Source organism: Rhipicephalus sanguineus, chromosome 4 (genome assembly GCF_013339695.2).
Source record: "Rhipicephalus sanguineus isolate Rsan-2018 chromosome 4, BIME_Rsan_1.4, whole genome shotgun sequence".
Classification (NCBI taxonomy): domain Eukaryota; kingdom Metazoa; phylum Arthropoda; class Arachnida; order Ixodida; family Ixodidae; genus Rhipicephalus; species Rhipicephalus sanguineus.
This window is the reverse complement of record NC_051179.1, coordinates 190,584,390-190,600,400: the sequence shown is the minus strand read 5'-3', so window position 1 is coordinate 190,600,400 and position 16,011 is coordinate 190,584,390. Positions and strand designations below refer to the sequence as shown.

The window sequence follows — 16,011 nt, the reverse complement described above, 5'->3', positions numbered from 1 at the left end:
TATACGCACAATGTACCGTATTAAATTCCACATGGACAGAGCGCTCGCACTACTTAGCATTACTCGCACCTACCATCTGGTATACATATAGGGTCATGGTATTTGAGCCGCCGTTCAGTGCCGGTGGGGATATTCCTGTTCTGCATTATTCAACCATAAACCTGCACAGAATACGCGTAGATTCATGGTATCCTTGTATATAGCACTAAAAGAGACAATACTGTTGATAGAGACATATCTAAACCCGCCGAATATTCACCTCCTTCTTAATCACCGAGTTCCAATTGTCAGTCGGTACTCTGAACACCCTGAGGTCCTCAAGGGTGTTTTAGGTAAAAAAATTAACCCTTACGCTGCACACAACTTACTAACAGAAACGAGCACGACACGCGAGTTGTTATCAACGCACACATCCCCCTTTGCCCTCTCCCTACAACAGTGTATTACCGCTGTCAATAAACGACGTTGTTCGCTCTTCTGCTCCTGTCCCGGCGTGTCTCTTCGGCAACCTAGAAGCTAATAATATCTGGGCTTTTACGTGCTAAAACCACCATATGATCACGAGACACGCCGTGGTGCAGGGCTCCAGAAATATTGAGCATCTGGTGTTCTTCAACGTGCACTGACCTCGCACAATCCACAGGCCTTTAGCATTTCGCCTCCATCGAAGTGCGACCGCCGCGGCCCGGATCGAACCCGCGACATTCGCGTCAGCAGCTGAACACCCTAACCGCTACACTACCGCGGCGGACGAAAAACTAGATGCTGATAAAATCATAATAACAAATGAAAAACAAAGGTGACTACAAAACATATCGCAATGACAAAAATTAGAAACCCACAAACTATCGGGAAAATCGGGGCATGCGAAGCTTGACAAATGCGTGCCTGACCAACCATCTTGATGTGGACTGTTGCTCACAGAAAACAGGGACCCAAGAAGGAACACAGATAGACAGACGAAGTGCAAGCTAACGACAGTGTATTGGCGGGAAATGTGACCTCATTTACACCTGCATTCGAACACACATTGCGTATTACAAAGCAAAGGCAAACCTTAACATGCACGCGTCGTACCAGTGAGATATGCAATTTCTTTGGCTGATATAGAGGCGGATGGCGTGCTGATTATAAAAAACTGCGCTACAGTTACTGCGAAATACGAAGTTAAGGGGGAGACACGAAACGAAGTGGACGACACTACAAGCGCTGATGATGGACACTACAAGCGCATGCTGATGCAATTGTCTTTGAGACATGATATGTTGTGGGTTTGAATGATTAGGCGTGTGGCATCATTTCTGTTCGTTGCAACTGCACTGTAACTTTGAAATTCAGGTTTGCAACCACAATTTTGCAGTGACGGGCGAGCCACCCCCCTATCTTGTTTATCACGTTATGCGCATGCTCGCCGGCATGTGTATAACGACCCAAAATAGCCCAAAACCACGAACAACGTCCCAAAACCACGACATCATTGTGAGACACGGCGCAGTGCAGGGCTCCGGAACTTTCCACCTCCTGGGCCTCTTTAACGTGCACCTAAATCTAAGCACACGGGCCTCTAGCATTTTTGCCTCCATCGAAAATGCGGCCGCCGCGGCCGGGATTCGACTTGCGGGTCAGCAGTCGAACACCTTAACCACTTGAGCACCGTGGCGGGTTAACCTTGGTTCTAAAGTAATGCTGTAACACAAATGTAGCCCCTTGGAGGAGGCACCCATGGATATCAATTACCATTCAATGAAGCCGTGTACTCGCTCGGGTTCTCGCCGTCCTCCAGGTCAAGGGACAGTCTGCGGGTGCGGTCGCTGTAGCAAAAAAGAAAAAAAAGTCACAGTTTCGTCGTAAGGGCGAAGCAATGAATGCGATAGCTAGAAAAGCGGCCCGTGATGGATGCGCTGCTACGCTGCATAAACATCTGCCCCACGGCAGCAACTATACTGGCGGACTTTTCTTGGCAATGAAGCGAAGGGTACAGAGCCACAATGCACGTATCCTACCGCTAATGAATGTAGTCCCCCAATTGCGTCCGTATTTTCATCGTGCACCGCCACGGTGGTCTTGTGGTTACGGCGCTCGACTGCTGACACGAAAGTCGCGGGATCGAATGCCGGCCGCGGCGGCTGCATTTTCGATGGGGGCGAAAATGTTTGAGGCCCGCCTGCTAAGATTTAGGTGCACGTTAAAGAACCCCAAGTTGTCGAAATTGCCGGAGCCCTCCACTACGGCGTCTCTCATAATCATATCGTGGTTTTGGGTCGTTAAACTCCAGATATTACAAAAAATATTTTTTTCTGCGTGATATATTTAAAATACTCCTTCATTTTCTACATGTAGCTTTTTGAGACGGAACACAGCGCTCACAAGCGAGATATATGTATTTCTTTTACTTTATACGTTGACACTGCGTTTTTTGCGTGCGTGAAAAAGTCGCGCCTTCTACCCGTACCTTAGACGCTAAGCAGCGTTTGCGTCGATTGCAACGCTAGCCATCACTTTCCACGACGTCACGAGACGCGCGCCAAACCGGACTACTTCGCTTAGCAGTACATGTGCAGACGCTCCGCCCCGTAGCTTTCCATTAATTGCCAAGAAAAGTTGTCCGCGAGTATACCGCACGAACAGACAGCGGAACGGCAAGGTTCTCTCTGTGCAAATATTAGAAGAAGCGAGCCAGCTGGCCGACGAGTTTTAAATGCGCTCGTTTGGGGAGCCTTTATGTGCGCGCCTCCGTGCCTCCGCGCCTACGCCCGTTGCGCTCTTCGCGCCATCTCGCTGGTAATGAGGAAACGCTTCTAAGCGCCTGCCGTCTCTGAGTCCTGCCAGCGGTAAAGGGTGTAGATAACGCTTGCCGTTAGCTACCTGAAGGGGCTACTCTTTGTGGCGGAACGGTTCGAGCGGTTGCTAGTTCGATTCTGCGCTTCGGAAGCATTTTTGTGAATTATTGTTCTTTGCGACTTATATATATATATATATATATATATATATATATATATAATATATATATATATATATATATATATATATATATATATATATATTATATATACTATACATATACGGTGCATGACGGCGGCGACGGGGACGGCACAAACCAGCCGAGACTGTCCATATAATTGCCGTCGCAATAAAAAAATAGCAGAACGGAAGTGGTTTCATATGATCGAGCCATAACTGTTTGGCTGATTCTTGATAGACTACGATACTGTTCAAACTATGCGCACCGACAGTGGGTCCTCTGTTTTCATCCTATAATAACGCGCCACTAAAAAAAAATGCCCCCACCTCCCCGAAGGGAATCGTGAGGAAATGCGAATGCATTTCTTGCGCCGAGAGTAGACGGCGTAGTAATTTTAATGGCGTAAGTTAATGACGAGACGAGGATTTGTACCGTAACCATTTATTTACACATTCATCAGCCCCTGTTTGTGTTGTCATTGTACCTGACGGCCATAATCTCAGCCTTGTGGCCGCCGTTGGCGTTTCACAGCGGCGTCTCGAGCACACATTTCCGGATGTTCCTGAGAGGCGCCCAGCCAGCGAATGGTCGAGAGTGAGGCGCGAGCGGACGGGAGAGTGGGGCGCAGGGAGGAGAGAGAGCGAACGGCGAGAGAAGGAGCGGCGAAGCACTCACCTACTCTCTCCTACACTCTCTCGCACCACATGCTCCGGTTGCTAGGGGCGAGGATAAGATCGCGCGCCCGCAGCTGTTGCTATGGGAGAGAGAGTGAGAGCGGAGAGGTAACACCTGCCGGCGCGCGGACAACGCCAGATGCCTGAGATAGCCCGACTAAGAAATGTATTCGCATTTAAAACTGGGCTGGCATCACCACTGTACAAGCTTGGCCAGCGAAGCTGTGCTGTCACCTGATTCGATAGACCAATGTGGCGTTACCCTGAACGATAGAGAAGTGCGTCACAAGAAATGATTACAAGGAATTTGAATCTGCTAGTTGAAAGCTCTCGTCTTACAACGTGTGGCGTTCCACTAGCGCTCTCAAAGAACAAATTAGTTTGGAGGCGCGTTCTTCTGTTACATAAGGAAACTGCAGTGACGTCACTCCCTCCTTCGTACGCAGAAATAAAACTTCTGTTGGGCCTAATTGGTACATATTTGGTTATCCATGGTTCATGTGCCACAGCTGCCACTTCCCAGCATTCGGCGCGTACGACATGCGACGAGCAGATGCCAAGCCAGTAGGCTTGACACATTTCGAACGCGCATGTCGTACGTCATGAGGTTTTGATGCTTGATTTGTACTTTTATTATTTTTTTTACAAAATGATGCTTGTATCTGCCTTGCATGCGTTATTCCATAGCACATATCGGTTCAATCTGTGGGACGGTTTTCTGGCGGCGGACCCATAGAAGTCGCGGAATCCGCACCACGTGCAACTTTGATATAAAACACCGTGCATATGAGCTCCAACGACAAGAGGGTGTGTGTTCGCGTTGTTACTCCTTTAAGGAAAGGTACGCGTTGTCGCACAACTTCGATTTTATTGTTTCAAAACGCGAACGTACAGAAATAAACGCGCTCACTGTTTGAATTGCTGTACACAATAAAATCAAGACTTCGGCAAAAATTCGCGTAGTCGGCAGTGATCATGATCCAAGGCAAAGAAAGACGCGAACGAAATACATTGGGTAAAATTTTAGAACAGTCGTTTCAGCTCCCTTACGCGGGCCTTGTTTACAATAAAGCAATGACGGAAGAAGTGGGGTGATTGTGTACAGGGTGGTTCTTTTATGAAATGGAGCACAGGTGAGCACAATGCCTGCGCCCTGCGGCGGCTGCTTGCAGCGCCTTCAAGCGGGAGCGGCACAAAGCAGGGTCACGTTTGGCGTAACCGCCAGCATCGGTCTCAGAGCTATTTTCTGAAAAGGCGAGATGGGACCGAGCAAGTTTTCGCCTACGCCAGCTGTACTCTGTCACGCACCGAGATCAGATATTACACGTCAGAGAAGGAGTGCCTGGCGGTAATATGGGCTACTACACAGTTTAAGTCGTATCTCTGCAGGCGTCCATTTAAAATTTATGCTGATGACTACACTTTGTGGTGGTTGGCAAACCTCCAAGACCAATCTCAGCGATTAGCACGATAGTGTCTGTGACTTCAGGAAAATGATGTCACCATCGTATGCAAGTCGGGTCGAAAGCATGAAGATGCCGACACGCTATCCCGAGCACCTCTCGAACAAGGAGAGCGCAGCCGCAGAAGACGACAGCGCTTTCCAGGGGACTCTCACCGGGCCAGGTCTTAACGCTAAACTACGAAGAGATGCTGTGTTAAGGCCCATTATCAATAATTTACAAGGCGGCACCGTGTCAATTCCTTGTCCTATTTCACGAACGTTGCCACCATTTTGCTTACCAGAGGGCATAATGTACAAAAGAAACACCAGTATCGACATTCAAGGCCTTCGCAGTGCCACGACGAACCGACATCTAGTTTTCTGGGATACTCACGGACTCTTGATCGGGTGCGATAACTATATTACTGGCCTGAATTAGCTTCTTGCGTGAAGCGCTACGTGGAAGTATGCTGTGAATGTCAGCGCCGCAAGTCAGCACCCTTAAAGCCTGCAGGCCTCTTACAACCCATCCATCCACCGAATAGGCCATGTTATCAGGTTGGAATGGACCTACATGTGCCGTTTTCTTTGTCTTCATCCGGAAACAAGTGGATGATTGTCGTAACTGATTGCTTTACGCGTTGCGGTGAGAAGGCACTGCTACGCGGGACAGCATCTGAAGTTAACCAGTTTTTCATGCGCCATGTTTTGCCTCGTCGTGTCGTCCCGCCATTCATCATCATCGAACGAGAGACATTGTTTCTGGCAAAGCTTCTGGACTACATTCTCAAGGTCAGTCACACGAATCACCGGAAGACCACTACATACCACCCACATGCTAACGGCTTGACAGAAACACTAACCAAACGTTCGTGGGCATGAAGCGCATGCACAGCATAAAACGGCGGACTGAGTCCTGCCGTACGTAATGTTTGCGTACAGCACCGCACTGCCGGAAACAACACGATTCACACCATTCCGTCTCGTTTATGTCCGAGATGTTCAAAGCATGCTAGACGCAATGATTACTTTTACAGCGAAAGCTGTAAGAGATCACAACAAGGGCCGTTTTTGGCGCCGTAGTTGTCCGCCGTCGGTGTCCGTAACCGCTATCCCCCGAAACAAGAAAAAAATGAAATAAGAAAAAAACACGCCATATCTACGAAATGAATGATGACTGCGGAGCTGGCTCGACGATAATCGAGTAAACCGTGAATGCTCCGTACAATTCTTCTACTGTCATATAAAGACGTCACACGTTGTTATAGTAGCGATTGTGGTCAGGTTGTTGTCGATCCACAAGCGGTCGCAGACCTTGCAGCTGTGGCCCACCGTGTGGTCGAGGAAATCGCGCTTAAAGCGCGCGTCGGCGCCACCAACTTCAGCTAGCGACCGCTTTCGGTGCTTGGCCGCTGCATCCCGCGCCCGTACCTCTTCGAGGTTTTCTTGCAGCCGCTTCCGCACTGCTTCGGTTTCGCGGGCTTGTATCCCGGGGTCCGCACGACGCTGACGTTCTCTGCGGCCCCGCGAGCTCTCACCGCAGGGTCTTGGCGGCGAGCCCGCATCTGCTGCCTTGCGAGCCCTCCGCTCCGCCACCTCCTCTTCTTCGTTCATGTTATCAGTATGGAAGCGCACTGCCGGAGTGGAGCGAGCGCCGCATGCTATAGTTGGCTATGCTATCTGTGGTTTTGCATGCGTTATTATCATCATCAAGGCTCTCAAAGAACAAGAGGAAGAAGACTACTCTTTCGCGCTAGAGTGCGCATGCGCATGGCTGCAGTTTGCATGGTTAATGTCATCATCAGGCGCTCGAAGAACAGAAGAAGAACAATGGCATGAGAAGAAAGTCAAAACATCGATACTGCCAACAATCAGGTCGTTAAGCAAACGAGGCCAGTCATTGAGCGCGAATCTGAGATCCGTAGTTGGTACGAGAAGGTGGTACGCAATATTCTGGTTTTCCTCGTATATAGGGCAGTTTCATTCTGCGTCAGGTCAGCCATAGTAGCAATGTGTGCCACATTTTTTTTCCTGCTCACTTTTCGTACACAAGTACTAAGCGATACTTAACAGAGCTATTACTTTTGGTACCTTGAGATCCTGAAATGAAAGGTGCTGATGGAGAATCACATGGTTTATTACAAATAGCCAAATACAAATATTACAAATAGTTATATCGAAGACGTTCTCGACTTGTGTAAGAAAGCTAACGGCACCATGTCTGAGTCTCACAAGATCCGGATTATTATGAAGGGCATTGACTACGATGCCTTCACCATGTTGCTCGCCAAAAACCCTTCGACCGTGGCCGAGGTCATAACGCTGTGCCAAAACTACGAGGAGCTCCGCCGGCAGCGTTCGATGACCCGTCGCTCTCCATCATGCGACGAAGAGCTTGCTGGCTTGGCGGCCAGACAAGTATATGCGAACAACGGTAACAACTGTCACTGTAACTGTAGCGGACGTGCAGTGCGCCTGCGCGTGCCACTCAGCTGTGTATATATCTAGGGAAACTTTCCTCAGTGAAGCTTAGTCAAGGTATATGTAAACTGGTAGCGTAACTTCCGTAGAAGCCCATGTGTCAAGCCGGTGGCTAGTTGTTGCAACAGTCGCCATCTATGTGAGGAGGGGACAAACAGAATTAAAAAAAAAGAAAAAGATGACGTCACAACCGGAAGCGGAAATGACGTCACGTTTTAACGCGACGGGCGCGAAATTATAAAAATTTTTTGACAGGGCGCCGCTTCTTACTTTTTTTTATAGCTGCACGTTCTTTTTCTTATCACTATGACGGCTCCATAATGGAAGCCTGCAAGATAACGGAAAGACGAAAAAGACATATTTGATAAATAAGGTGTATTTTTATTGGCGAAATACAGTTGAACAGGATATTACACCAAAATATATAACACAGAAATCAGAAGTAGCATAACAATTCAACGTGCACACAAACCTTGCACACGTGTTGCTCTTGCATCCGTAGACAGCGCAGCGTTTCTTCGCGTAGCGTGGCGGACTCATCGTCCCGAAGGGCGACAGCACCCCGGCCGTGCGCTGGCAAAACACAGTCACTGAAACGGTTCCCGATGGCTGCGATGGGCTATATTACCTTCTGCCAAGTACCACGACTAGAAAACAACGCTCATGCGAGGAAATCACCTACGGACGACAGGCACAAACCTACTGCGCAAAAACGAGCGACGCCATTTGCATCTGAAATGCGCAAAACCGTTGGCCCATGTTACCAGACTGCCTGCATGTGCCCGCTGTTTCTGAAAATAAATGAAAAAAATTGGCCACTCAACCACATACCCAAGACTAAAGTTTGATTAAAGTAATCTGCTAATTTAATTCGTGACAAATAAAATTAAAACTAATGAAAATAAACGTTTAATTAATTTTTTGTTTTCATTATTTGTCCCCCCCTCACCTAGTAGCGCTTTAATCGTCACGCGGGTGTTGATGTTTGTCGCAATAGGTTTCCGACCACTTTTCGTTCCGACTTTCGCGACCTATTTAGATTGACCTTGGCTTAGTTGCGAGTAAGGACTGTCCTGCGCATCTGTGTTCCTTCTTTGTCTTGTTCGGAGTCACGCTATCCAGTATTGAAGAATATAAGCACTACATATCAGCTTACCGCGTCTGGTGTTGGTAACACCCACGTTGCTGTTGGCATCCTTACGAAACTGTAAACAACTGGTTACATAATACATATGCGACTCTACAACATATGAGTGTGCGTATACCACTTCCACATTTCTCTAGCGTCATTCCGTGACGTTTTCCTCAGTGTGAAAAATTACGCCACAGTCACCATCCCGCGCATGCTTCGCATAACATCGATTCCTACGGTACGTGGGATCTGCCGAATTTTTTTTCTAGAAGGATTGAATGCACAAAAACATACACGCACAAGCTAAATACTTGAATACAAAACACCTGTATTTGTGCGTATAACAACCTCGTGCTTAAAGCTTATTGCAAAACACGCAAGCATGCTTTGCAAGGTTGCTGTCAGTGATCGAAGCGCGCTCCTTTCGATCGACGACTCTCAGCTTTGAAAATGCCCTTTCAACGTTAGCGCTAGAAACAGCAAGCGCCAGAAGACGCAGCGCGCAGTGAGAAAGCACTGGCCACTGGACATTGTGAACTCTCCAAAACTACAGGGTTCAACAATGTTACATATTTCATAGCATTGATAGTTCGAAAAATCACTCGGGAGCTGGCTCACGTCGTCTGTTTCAAGAAGCACTAATTGAAAAATAGGTGTATAGGCTTCGAACACGCAGGGCAGCTCATACTTCACATTTGCATTCACAATTTGAACACAGTGCATGACAAAACGATTATTTGGTGCACTGTAGTTAATCGCACAGGTTCCTCTCAGATGTCTGTCTCCACTGTTCGGCGACAGCAGCGTACTACTATCCGTGAAAGTCTGTGACAGTCGTTAAGAGGTCAGTCTCGCCAAGGAGGTCCAACAGACTTGTGACATCTGATGCGAATACATCGCTTGGATCACGCCATTGACTGATGAGTGCGTGCAAACGAACCCCGAGTATGGGATAAACTTTGTGTACCAGGGTACTCTCTGCCTCATGTTATTTAATGATTGAGAGCATGGCACACAAATTGGTCGTCAGAAACCTCATCTTAACGAGCAATTCGTGCAAAGTTTCCGGCGATGAATAAGACTCTTGAGCTTCTCACACTTCGTTCCCTTGGCTTCGTCGCTTCTCAAGAAAGACAAAGTGGCGCGCCAGTAGTCCAAGATATCTTCTAGAGCTTCATGGAAAGAGAACCACCTCGACGAACATACGGTTTTCAGCGACTTGATGGACATGCCTATGGCCAAGCACGCAAGACCAAACTTACGGCGCAGCTCCCGCGTTGACTTCAACAGGGCAAGAAAGTGCACAAGAAAATCGTGAACTACGTTAAACGAGTTCGTCCTTATTCCATCCTCCAAAGCTTTGTTGAGTAGGTGGCACGGATCTTTGGAGTGAAGCGCCTTGAATTCGGGGTTGGAGAGTTGCAAGTCCTTGTGAAGCTTCTGCATGTTGGAAGCTGAGTCGGACCGCAATACAGCTACGTCGCCTAATACAGCTACGCGCAATAAACTTTAAATCATTCAAACCGGAAGATGTATCAACGAGCGCTTCGAACTTGGCCTGTCGATAAAGCACTGAACGAGGTCATATTGGCCCTTGAAATCGGGGTTCATCAGATAAATCCGAATTGTAAAAAATGTTACCGGCGAATGTTTACAGGATTTTTTTTTTCAGATAAAAACAGAAAAAAAAACGGAGCCCTACATATGTCACATGCGTGCATTATCTCTATTTACTTTTTACCCTTTTTCACCATTAACCAAACTTCACCCTGTCCATCCTATCTGATTGGTAACGTATATTTGACACTTCGCAAGATGTGAATAAACCAGTTGTAAGTTTGCGTCTGTGTCCCTGTATCGTCATATCGTCCTGGTCTCGTCATCTGCAGTGCAACACAGAAACCATGAAAGCACAGGATATATATATATATATATATATATATACCGGGTGTCCCAGCTATCTTTAGCCAAGGGTTAAAAAATACAATATTAGAGGCAGGCGAGTGAAATCAGTTGCAAATTGCTGACAGCCACCTTGCGCGCTACAGACAATTTTTTGTTTTGTAATTAACTAATTTGTTAATTAGGACGATTTAACTAATTTGCTAAATATTGACTTTAGGCAAGAAATCCTGCTTACAAAGTTCGAGAGCGTCCTCAGAAACCCCAAGTGCATTATTTGTGACAAAGAAAGTCTCACGAATACCATTTTTTCCAAGCTGCAAAGAAAGCCCGCGAAATATAAAAAGAACCACGTGACTAGCGCGCTCGCGCGCCGCGAGAATGCTGCCCTCAGCCGAGGTTTGAACGAACGAACATCACCTGCGGCCGGCACTCGCCGGCTCCGTTGCAGCGGTAGGCCTATACGTGGGCGGTGGTTTCTTGGCCCGTTGCCAGCCAGCTGCGCGAGTGACGGTGCAAGTTGCAGCGAGCGCGGGCCAAGAAACAACCTTTAACTTATCGGCCTACCGCTGCAACGGAGACGCCGAGTCGCGCCCGCAGCTGATTTCGTTCGCTCAAACCACGGCTGAGGGCAGCATTCTTGCGGCGCGCGAGCGCGCAAGTCACGTGGTTCTTTTTGTATTTCGCGGGCTTTCTTTGCAGCTTGGAAAAAATTGTATACGTGAGACTTTCTTTATCGCAAATGATGCGATTGGGGTTTCTGAGGACGCTCTCGAACTTTGCAAGCAGCATTTCTTGCCTAAAGTCAATATTTAGCAATTTAGTTAAATCGACCTAATTAACAAATTAGTTAAATTACAAAACAAAAAATTGTCTGCAGTGCGCAAGATGGCTGTCAGCAATTTGCAAGTCATTTCACTCGCCTGCCTCTAATATCGTATTTTTTAACCCTTGGCTAAAGATAGCTGGGACACCCCCTGTATATATATATATATATATATAGTATGCACTGTCACAAATCATCAATGCGCAGTCACATTCAAGTAAAACAACTTCTTAAGTGATATTGAAATTGAAGCCACGCTAACACACTTATCGCCTTCTTCGATGATTTTCTGGCCTGAATGATTAATGTAACCCATTTATCGCGGCTTCTGGCGGCAACAGCAGGCGCGAAAGTCAAGACTACATTTACAATCACGGTAATGAATAGCGAGATGTTCTTCTCTGCCATTTCTAATGTTGTTGTTATGCTGTCTCAGTCTATCGTTCTGGCATTGGTCAGTTTGGCCTACGTACTTCCTATCACACGACAAGGGGATCTCGTAGACCACACCCGTCTGACAGCTGACGTACTTGTTTTTGTGATTCACGATGCAGGCCAGAGCTCTTCCGAGACAAGAGTTGGTCATCCTGCAGAGCCCGGAAAGCTTTAACGGTGCAGAGAAGACCGCCTTTACATCAGCATGTTTAGTGACCTTTTTCAAAATATGGGACACGCGATGAACATAGGGAATGACGGTTAGGTTTACATTCTGTTGAGACGGCTATTCTTTCAGGTGGCACTTTGGTGACTTCTTCAGCATTTATTCCGCAACCGATACCAGATTGGAGGCGGCTCGCCTGCCTCCACTAGACGGTAAACATACTTGAGGAAACTAACTGTTGCCCTGTGTGGGCAGGACACATCAGATATGCTGAACCAACACGCCCAGCGTCACGTGACGTTTTCAGCGTATTGGTATGTCATACTGAAGATTATAGCGCACGAAACAACACGGGCAAAGGAAGACATGACACACACAGGCAAGAGAAAAGTCGCGAGGAAAGTCGCGGTCATTTCCTAAATCCACGGAATATCACACAGACTAAAAAAGATAGGACAACGTGCGAACGTAAAAGTAGTGTTTTCGGCTCCCACAAAATTGCAGTGTTTGCGCAGACTAACCAGACCTGCCTCATGGAGAAGCAGGGGTGCAAAAAGAAGCATAAAAATAGGTTTGTAGAAGGTGTTGATGCAGTAGTGTACAAGCTTCCATTAACATGTGGCAAGAATTATGTGGGTCAAAGTGGACGGTGGGTTAACGAGCGCTTGAAGGAGCACCACTACAACGCTAAGGAAAAAAGGGGTGGGTTCCTCGATGCCCACCGCAGGCACTGCGTAATTCAGGTGCCAGTGCAAGTAACAATGTTCATACCACGTGCATGCCCATTTTTCAGGAATGTTCAATTCAATTCAGGTTATTCCGACAACAGAGGAGACATAACAAAAGTCACAAGAGTGATGCTGTGGGGCGAAAGCAAAAAGCCAGTAAGTCTTGACGAAGGCTTTTCCGAAGGCTTTTTGACGATGCCAGTTCCAGCTCTGTTTATTTGTCAATACCTGCCGAGGTCAGCTAACCCGCGAAATTATCGAGGCTTAATTGATTGATAGGCTGGAAGGTAAATGTATTTCCAAACCGTCGATTGCCCTCTCCTGTAAGGAGTTAGCCTATCTACGTAAAGATAGTTACATTTGCAAAGTGCGTGTAATGAGGATGGTAGAAAAGCGATGTTACCTATATATGTGATTCCCTGTTTTCGAAATAAACATTCTTGCAAGTTAGCGCCTGTGTGTGTCACGTCTTCCTTTGTCCGTGTTTTTTCGTGCGCTATAACCTGCAGTATGACATACCATGGTAAACGAACAATAAAAACAGCGCTAAACACGGGACGAGAAGAGGACACATACACAGCGCTGTGTTTAGCGCTGTTTTTATTCTTCGTTTACCATGCAGCACCAACCAGCCCAATCGAGCGCACTGTTAATGACATACAGACACCCAAAACGCCACGTTACTAAGCTTCATTTCTACTACATCAGGCCCCTTTCTACATGTTCCGCCGGAGCCAACGACAACCACCGCGTTCATCTCTGCTGCTGTTTGCAGATCTCGGTGTCTTTCTTTTCACATCCGAAACACGATTTTCCCACACGAAGTTAGAGCATTGTTTGGGGGCTTCTTGCCTTCGGCGAACCATGGAGTTCGCGTATGCAAGATTCAAAAGTCTGAGTGGCTTCGTCGGGTCCGTGTGCACAGACAATTTCTTGGTGCACAAGTAAGCACCGCTGGGGATGCTTCCACTGTCACCAGTCGTCTCCGCGAGTGTTCAAGTTTGATTGATCACACGACTGAATCCTTACGGCAGTTCCAGCTCAAGGAACTTCCAAGACACCTTGCCGACAAGCCGACTATGCCAAGAGGAAAAGTCCACTTCCTTCAACAGGGAAGTCTTCCTCAGGGTGTGCAGCACGCCCTCGCCTTGGGACCAAAGTTCGCTGTCGAGGAGAAGAGAACCGTCCCGGAACTTCTCACTGTCGTCAGACAGTTTTCCCAGAGGACGCCGACTGAGGACGCAGAGCGTTGTGTTTCGGATGGTGTCGCCGCCTTGAACTTGAACAAATCTCCTGTACCAAAGGTATCTGTAAAGCGTGTAGCTACACTTTTAAAGCGCAACCAGCTGTACATAGATTTAGGTGCACGGTAAAGAACCCCAGGTGGTCTAAATTTCCGGAGCCCTCCACTACGGCGTCTCTCATAATCATATCGTGGTTTTGGGACGTTAAATTCCAGATATCATTATTAACCATCTGTGCGTCTTGCCCGCTGACAAGGAGGGTGGCTTTGCGGTATTGACTCATGGTACCTTCTACTCAAAACCCCATGACTCTGCCAAGAAAGCTTTAAAACCATGTACAAATTTGTCGATTTCTAACGAAAAAGCAAAAGCTATGAAGCGACTTTAATTTGTCGATTTCTAACGAAAAAGCAAAAGCTAAAAAGCGAATTTAATGCAAAATTAGGCAAGAAGCAGGCTGGAGATATGCAGTTGGGGAATATGGCTCTAGAAACGCCAGAGGGGAGTTACTAGTAGAGTTCGCAGAACGTAATAATTTACGGATCCTCAATACCTTCTTCAGAAAACGGGCTACTCGTAAGTGGACGTGGAGGAGTCCTAATGGCGAAACTAAAAATGAAATAGCCTTCATAATGTGTGTCCACCCGGGCATTGTACAGGATGTGGAAGTAGTGAACAAGATCCGATGCAGTGACCATAGAATGGTAAAATCTAGAATTCAGCTAGACTTGAGGAAGGAACGGCAGAACCTGATACGCAAAAGCCGATTAATGAACTAGCTCTGAAATAGAAAATACAGGAATTCAGAGTTTCACTTCAGAATAGTTACGCGGCTTTAACCGAGGAAACCGACCTTAGCGTTGACGCAATGAATGATAATCTGACTAGTATCATTAAGGAGCGTGCAGTGGAAGTCGGGGGTACAGTCGTTAGACAGGACACTGGTAAGCTATCCCAAGAGACGACAAACCCCATTAAGAAACGTCAAGCCATGAAAGCCTCAAATGCAACAGACAAAATAGAGCTAGTGGAGCTTTCGAAGTTAATCAATAGGCGTAAAGTAGCCGACATAAGAAAGTACAATGTAAAGAGAATTGAGCATGCTCTAAAGAACGGAAGAAGCCTCAAAGCTATGAAGACAAAACTGTGCATAGGCAAAAATCAGACGTATGCATTAAGGGACAAGGAAGGCAAGGTCACAACCAATATGGATAGAATAATTGAGGTAGCGGAAGAGTTCTACAGAGATCTGTACAGCAGCCTAGACAGTCAGGATGATAACGTAAGAAGCAGTAATAGCCCAGAGGAATCTGGCATCCCACCAGTATTGACAGGACAAGTAAAGAAAGCCCTAAAGGGAATGCAAAGAGGCAAAGCCGCTGGTGAGGATCACGTAACATCACACCTGTTGAAAGACGGTGGAGAGATTATGTTAGAAAAACAGGCCACCCTGTATACGAAAGGTCTCTCGACGGGGAAGATACCAGAATCTTGGAAGAATGCCAACACCATCTTGATCCATCAGGAAGGGGACGTCAAGGACCTTAAAAATTACAGGCCCATCAGCTTACTGTCCGTTGTCTACAAGCTATTTACAAAAGTAATTGCTAACAGAATTAATACGACATTAGAGTTCAATCAACCAAGCGACCAGGCAGGATTTCGTACAGGCTTCTCAACAATAGACCATATTCATACTATCAATCAGGTTATAGAGAAATGCGCGCAATACAACCAACCCCTATACATAGCCTTCATAGATAACGAGAAGGCATTTGATTCGGTGGAGACATCAGCAGTCATGAAGGCACTGCGGAATCGGGGCATCGACGAAGCCTATATAAACATAATAGAAGAAATCTGCAGCGGATCCACAGCCACCATAGTCCTCCATAAAGAAAGCGACAGAATCCCAATAAAGAAGGGCGTACGACAGGGAGACAGGATCTCTCCAATGCTATTCATCGCGTGTTTACAGGAGGTTTTCAGGGCCCTAGATTGGGAAGAATTAGGGATA

The 16,011-nt window shown here is 47.0% G+C and overlaps 1 protein-coding gene across 1 annotated transcript in view; it reads right to left on the bottom strand.

The window, feature by feature from the left end:
• LOC119390975 (uncharacterized) overlaps nucleotides 1–16,011 on the bottom strand; it is a 232,878-nt gene that overhangs the window by 66,375 nt on the left and 150,492 nt on the right. The window contains exon 3 of the mRNA XM_037658685.1: nucleotides 1,738–1,811. Coding sequence (XP_037514613.1) covers nucleotides 1,738–1,811 — 74 coding nt within the window. The remainder of the gene's footprint in view (nucleotides 1–1,737; nucleotides 1,812–16,011) is intronic.